General features: G+C 49.9%; 1 protein-coding gene across 7 annotated transcripts in view; it reads left to right on the top strand.

Annotated features, from left to right (window-relative positions):
- Window positions 1–6452, top strand: part of JAKMIP3 (Janus kinase and microtubule interacting protein 3) — a 37431-nt gene that overhangs the window by 2396 nt on the left and 28583 nt on the right. For all 7 annotated transcript variants that reach the window (XM_006754927.2, XM_015572805.1, XM_006754920.2 and 4 more), the window contains exon 2: window positions 1047–1544. In XM_006754927.2, coding sequence (XP_006754990.2) covers window positions 1047–1544 — 498 coding nt within the window. The remainder of the gene's footprint in view (window positions 1–1046; window positions 1545–6452) is intronic.

The following is a 6452-nucleotide window of genomic DNA, read 5'->3' as shown; positions in this document are numbered from 1 at the left end:
TATTATTTGGGCAAAGGGCAAGAGTGCCCCTGTTCTCACATGCTGTGCCCAGGATGTCCTGCCCACCCTCCACACAGGTTCCTTTAACACATTGTTTGTGGGTAGCTTTTATCGCACGCTAACAGGTGGCGCGGGCCATTTTTGCTAATTTTTTGCACAAATGGCCATGTTCAGTAAAATTACGATAACTTTAGTTTATGTATTTATACGTTACCCGCATTCTACCGCTAGTCTATAAAAAATGTATTAATACGTGTCCCGAGCTCTACTACCAGTCAACATAAAACATAGAAGTAAAACATATAAATACGTTTCCCTCATACAATGTGTTAAGAGGCAACAGTTTCACCTCCTCACCAGCCTGTCCCTGCAGAGCCGCAGAGCAGATGCCATGGACCTGACCTTCCAGCCCAAGTTCTCTTGTGACACCTGTGGGTGCAGAGACAGCTCCACCTATGACACTCGGTCCTGTTTCAGTTGCATTTCATTTATTTATTTATTTATTTATTTATTTATTTATTTATTTAATACTAGAGGCCCGGTGCACGAATTCACGCACCGGTGGGGTCCCTCAGCCTGACCTGCAGGATCTGGCCAAAACTGGTTCTCTGACCAGTTTCCTGAGGGGTCCCAGATTGTGAGAGGGTGCAGTGCGGCAAGGTTGTTGCCACAGTGCTGTTTTAGAATTTCTTTTTAAAAAATATATTTTGATTGATTTCTGAGAGGAAGGGAGAAGGAGAGAGATAGAAACTTCAGGGATGAGAGAGAATCATTGATTGGCTGCCTCCTGCATGCCCCCTCCTAGGGATCGAGCCTGAAAGCAGGGCATGTGCCCTTGACCAGAATCAAACCCAGGACCCTTCACTCCACAGGCCGACGCTCTATCCACTGAGCCAAACCAGCTAGGGCTCAGTTGCATTTTAAGGAGACATGCTCGAATGGAAGCAGCAACCCAGTTTGCAAACAAAACTTTGTAAAGTCAGTGTCCAGACTTTGGCCGGGACAGGGGCTGCTCGGGGACGACCCAGCCTCGCCTTGTCTTGCAGGTCAGCCGGGTGGAGAGAGAGAAGAACCAGGAGCTGAAGCAGGTGCGCGAGCACGAGCAGCACAAGAACGCGGTCCTGCTCACGGAGCTGAAGAGCAAGCTGCACGAGGAGAAGATGAAGGAGCTGCAGGCCGTGCGCGAGGCGCTGCTGCGCCAGCACGAGGCCGAGCTGCTGCGCGTCATCAAGATCAAGGACAACGAGAACCAGCGGCTGCAGGCGCTGCTGCACGCCCTGCGCGACGGCGGCCCCGAAAAGGTCAAGACCGGGCTGCTGTCCGAGGCCAAGGAGGAGGCCAAGAAGGGGTTCGAGGTGGAGAAGGTGAAAATGCAGCAGGAGATCTTGGAGCTCAAGGGAGCCAAGCGGCAGGTGGAGGAGGCGCTGACGATGGTCATGCAGGCCGACAAGATCAAGGCCGCGGAGATACGGAGCGTGTACCACCTGCACCAGGAGGAGATCTCCCGCATCAAGAAGGAGTGTGAGCGTGAGATCCGCAGGCTGGTACGTGGGCTGCAGGTGGCGGGTAGGGGAGGGGGCGGTGAAGGCAGGGGGACTTGGGAGGGGGTGCGGCCAGTGGTGGGCCTGCTTCTGGGCACAGGCACTCACACCATCACTGTTGGTCCTGGGGACGTGCGGATGCGAGGATAGGTCAGAAGGGCCAGCTGGCAGGCAGAGGTCCTCTCTCTGCTCCTCTCCAACCAGCTTTACATCCTGGGTCTCGTTTGGGCCAGAACAGGATGCCTGCAATGTCATGAAAGCCTCCCCTCCTTAGAGTGCAGGTTGGGCTGCAAGCCAAGCAGGACTAGTGCTCTGCTGGCACAGTCGCTTCTTCCATCACTGGGCGGGCTCTGCCGTCTGTCCAGCTCACTGGGTCCAGAGAGGTGAGACCACGAGGGCAGGAGGTGGTGGCATGTCCCTGAGGCCATCCTGATGTCCCTGTGCCCTGTGCATGCTCTGAGGCTCGATAGCGTGAAGTTACCATCTTGCAGGTCAGGCATGGGCACCTGTGCATCCGTGGTCAGAGACCGGGTCCCCTGGCAGGCCCTGTTGGAGTCAGTGTCCTCAGAGCCCTAGGGCTGGGAGTCGGAGAATATTCAAGAATCCTGAGGGATTGTGCCGGTTCTCCTCACCCTGTGGAGCCGGGACCTCCTTGGTGATCTGGGGAAATGGAGGTCAGCGTTAGAGGCGTGCCCCACGTCCCAGTGTGCGGTTCATCAGGACCCGGCTGGCTCTGCTGGTGACACCCAGGACCCTGGATGCCCCTCCATGGGGCACAGCCTGGCCTTGCACCCAGGCCACCTGCCCCTACTTCCCTGGGGCTCTGTTTTCCAAACGGTGCTGTCACCTTGAATGTCCCAGAAGGGCTGCAGCCCGTTGGACCCATGGCCCGGAGGGGGAACTGAGCGCTGTGAGGCAGACACGACTCTGCCACAGTGTGTGCACGAGGGTCCCAGACCTTGCCTTTTCCAGAGTGTCCCCTTTCCATGCTCCCCCATGGCTCCACCCCCAGCCCTGTGTTGGTGCCACGTCAGCACCGCTGTCCAGCCCCACACCACCCTGTAATTCATCGACCGGCTTCAGTGTTCGTAGGAGACAGGTGGCCTCATCCCCTTAACTGAAGGCTGACACACAGCCAGCAGCAGTTCCCTGTGGTCCCTCAGCCCTGACGCAGACGCCCCAGAGGCAGCTCTAGCAGATTCTCCTGGTATTTGTTCCAAATTCTCAAAAACATGCTTAAGCTTTCACTTTCAGATTCCTCCATCTCAGCCCCTCTTCTGCCCCCCACCCCCCTACTCCAGGCCTCCCTAAATTACATTGACCAGGTATCGTGGGAACAAATGGATACCCAAATGGAGGGAACTGCCATTTATGGGGGTGGGCAGTGTCTCAGGAGAACTATTGGGGTGGTGACCTGTCCCCTCCCAGGCATTAGATCCTCCCCTTAGCTTCCTCTTTTAAAAATATATGTATATATACATACATATATACACATATATATTGATTTCAGAGAGGAAGAGAGAGGGAGAGAGAAATAGAAACATCAATGATGAGAGAGAATCATTGATTGTCTGCCTCCTGCATGCCCCACACTGGGGATCAAGCCTGCAATTGGGGCATGTGTCCTGACCGGGAATGGAACTTGGTTCCTAAACTTCTTGGTTCATAGGTTGACGCTCAATCACTGAGCAACACTAGCCGGGCCCCAAACGAACTTTTAAATGACTTCAGCAAGGTTTCAGGACACAGGATCAATATGCAAAAATCAGTTGTATTTTTATGTAGTAGTAACAAACAATTCAAATTAAATTTTAAAAAATTCCACTCATGATGGCATAAAAAAGAATAAAATATTTAGAAGTTTAACGAAAGATGTGCAAGACTTGAACTCTGAAAACTACAATACTCAACTGAGAGAAACTAAAAGTGAGCTGAATAAACAAATAGGCATTCCATGTTCATGGATTGGTGAGCTGAATAAACAAATAGGCATTCCATGTTCATGGACTGGTGAACTGAATAAACAAAGATAGAGCTTCCATGTTCATGGACTGGTGAACTGCACAAGTAAATAGACATTCCACGTTCATGAATTGGAAGCTCAGCATTGTTAGATGGCATTTCTCCCCAGATTAATATAAGGAGCAAACAACGCCTGTCAATCCCAGCAGCTTTCCCGAAGCTGATTCTAAAATGTGTATGGAAATGCAAGATGCTTCCTCATACCGGGTTAGCTTCCTCTGTTCTTGGTGGTGCCATTTTATGATCTAAAACTTTACATTCTAACGTGGCCTGATTTGTTGATCTTTTCCTGTATGGCTGGTGCTTATTGTGTCTTGTTTAGGAAATTCTTTTATTCTGGAGCCATGAAGTGTTATCTTTTTAGAACTTTATCTTTCATGCAGAGGTGTTTGCCATGCCTGGGTTGTATGTGTGTGTGTGTGTGTGTGTGCACGCGCGCTGTAAGGTGGGGGTCCTGTTATACATTTTCCACATGGATATACAACTGCCCCAGCAGCCCTTATGAAAAAAGACCACCTTTCCCCCAATCCACAGGGCTTTCTAGTTTGTTCTATCACAGCTCCTCTTTGAGCTCATTTTTAAATTATTCCCATTTTATAATACGTCTTGATTTCTGGAGGAGCGTTCTCTAGCTTTGTTCAAGAGTAACTGGACCTTTCTTGGCCCCTGAGTCTTGGCTGGGGAGGGGGCCCTGGTTGAGCTCACAGAAAACATCAGAGCCAGGCAGGCACAGAATAAGTCCATTCCTTCCCTTCCGCTTTGAGTGAAAATTTGGCCAGAAATGGCCCTGGGGACCCATCTCCAGGGTGGATTCTGGGGACGGTGGGGGGAAAGAATGTCAAAATGATAAAGGGGAGTCCCCAAATTGACTGTGGAGTCTACAGGGAAAAACTGGAAGATTGAAATAAGCAAGAAAAGAAATAGAAGATTTCCGTCTCCTTTTCTAAGAATGCTTGAGGGCTGTCCCAGCTCACTCCATGTGCACCTTCACCTTTGACCTTTGTCTTTGATCTAGACTCTGCAGAGACAGACCTTTACCTGGAGGAAACCTTTAGCAATGCAGCCCTTCCTGTCCACAGACAGACAAATGACTCTTCTTCAGACACTGCAAATGGTCTTTGCCAGGCTGGCGGCGCAACTCTCTTTAGATCAAATCCTCATTCAAATTGGCTGCAACGTTTACTTGTCCCCTTATTAACTAATAAATTTAATAAAAATGTTCTTAAAAATATATTTTTATTGATTTCAGAGAGGAAGAGAGAGGGAGAGATAGAAACACCAGTGATGAGAGAGAATCATTGATTGGCTGCCTCCTGCATACCCCACACTGGGGATCGAACCTGAAACCTGGGCCTATGCCTCAACTGGGAATCAAACTGTGATTTACCTCCTAGTTCATAGGTCGCACTCAACCACTGAGCCATGCCAGCCTGGCCCTGCCATTTCTCTATACCTCCTATAACTGGGAGTGAGGGGCTGAGGCAGGGGGAGTTCTTGCTGGTGAGGTGAGGTGGGGGTCCTGGGAAGAAAAGGAAAGGGATTAAGGACACGAAGGTGGAAAATCAGGGTGGTGATTGCTCCCCAGTCAGGCGTGTCCCATTCAACCACAGCTATGATCATGAACAAGAACCAAGTGATGGAGGCAATTGAAGGATCTGCTTAATCGAAGCAATGAAACTAACCAAGATTCTAGGAGGGCCTATATCAGACATGGAGAAACTTCTAGTGACCTGAGCTGAAGACCAGATGCAAACGTGCATCCCTCTGCGCACCATGATGACCGCAGCCAAAGCAAAAGGTTTTCGATGTTGAAAGGACAGGCTGGATCCAACTACGGTGTTGAATTTATTGCTGGTTCTGGGTGGTTTAAGCGATTCAAGAATCATTACTCATTCCGTAACGTGAGAGTGGAGTCTGCGCATGCTGGTGCGAAGACAGCTGAGGATTGTTGGAAACTCTAGATAACCTGATTGAGGAGGAATACAATTACTTCCCTGAGCAAATATTCAATATGGATGAAACCTCCTGATTCTGGAAACGGATGCCTGAAAGGACTTTTACCCATAAGGAGGCCAGGTGGATGCCAGGGTTCAAGGTCTTTAAGGATGTTGTTTGGGGGCAATGTTACGGGCTACAGATCTAATCCCTTTGTGATTGGGCACAGTGAGAACCCAGGGCCTTCAGACATTTTACTGCAGGTCTCCTATGGGAGCAACGAGAAGTAAAGGAGGACCTGGCTCCTCCTCCGAGTTGCCTTCCTGAATTGCTACACCAGCAGCAGTACTGTGTGGAGAACATACCTGTCAAGATTTGCTTATGGTTGATAATGCTCCTGGACATCCTCCTTTCCTTGGTGATCTTCATCCAATATCAACATGGCGCTTCTCCCTCCAAAAACCGTGGATCAAGGAGTTATAGCAGCTTTTCAGGCCTGTTACCTGAGGAGACCTTTGCCCAAGCTATTGCTGCAATGGAGGAAGATGCTAAGAAGACACTGATGTAATTCTGGAAGGATCACAACGCCTGTGACTGCATTGCTTGAGTTTGGGTGGTGTCACCAAGGAGTGTATGAATGGCATCTGGAAGAAAGCTAGACCATATAGCCCAGGTGTGCAGTAGGTTAAACTATGTAGCCCAGGTGTGCCATAGGTTATACCATGTAGCCCAGGTGTGCCATAGGTTATACCATGTAGCCCAGGTGTGCAGTAGATTATACCATATACCAGGTGTGCGCCATAGGTTATACCATGTAGCCCAGGTGTGCAGTAGGTTAAACTATGTAGCCCAGGTGTACCATAGGTTATACCATGTAGCCCAAGTGTGCAGTAGGTTAAACTATGTAGCCCATGTGTGCCATAGGTTATACCATGTAGCCCGTGTGCAGTATAG

This window comes from Myotis davidii, unplaced genomic scaffold (assembly GCF_000327345.1).
Source record: "Myotis davidii unplaced genomic scaffold, ASM32734v1 scaffold72, whole genome shotgun sequence".
In the NCBI taxonomy this organism is placed as follows: domain Eukaryota; kingdom Metazoa; phylum Chordata; class Mammalia; order Chiroptera; family Vespertilionidae; genus Myotis; species Myotis davidii.
This window is presented reverse-complemented; position numbering and strand designations above follow the sequence as displayed.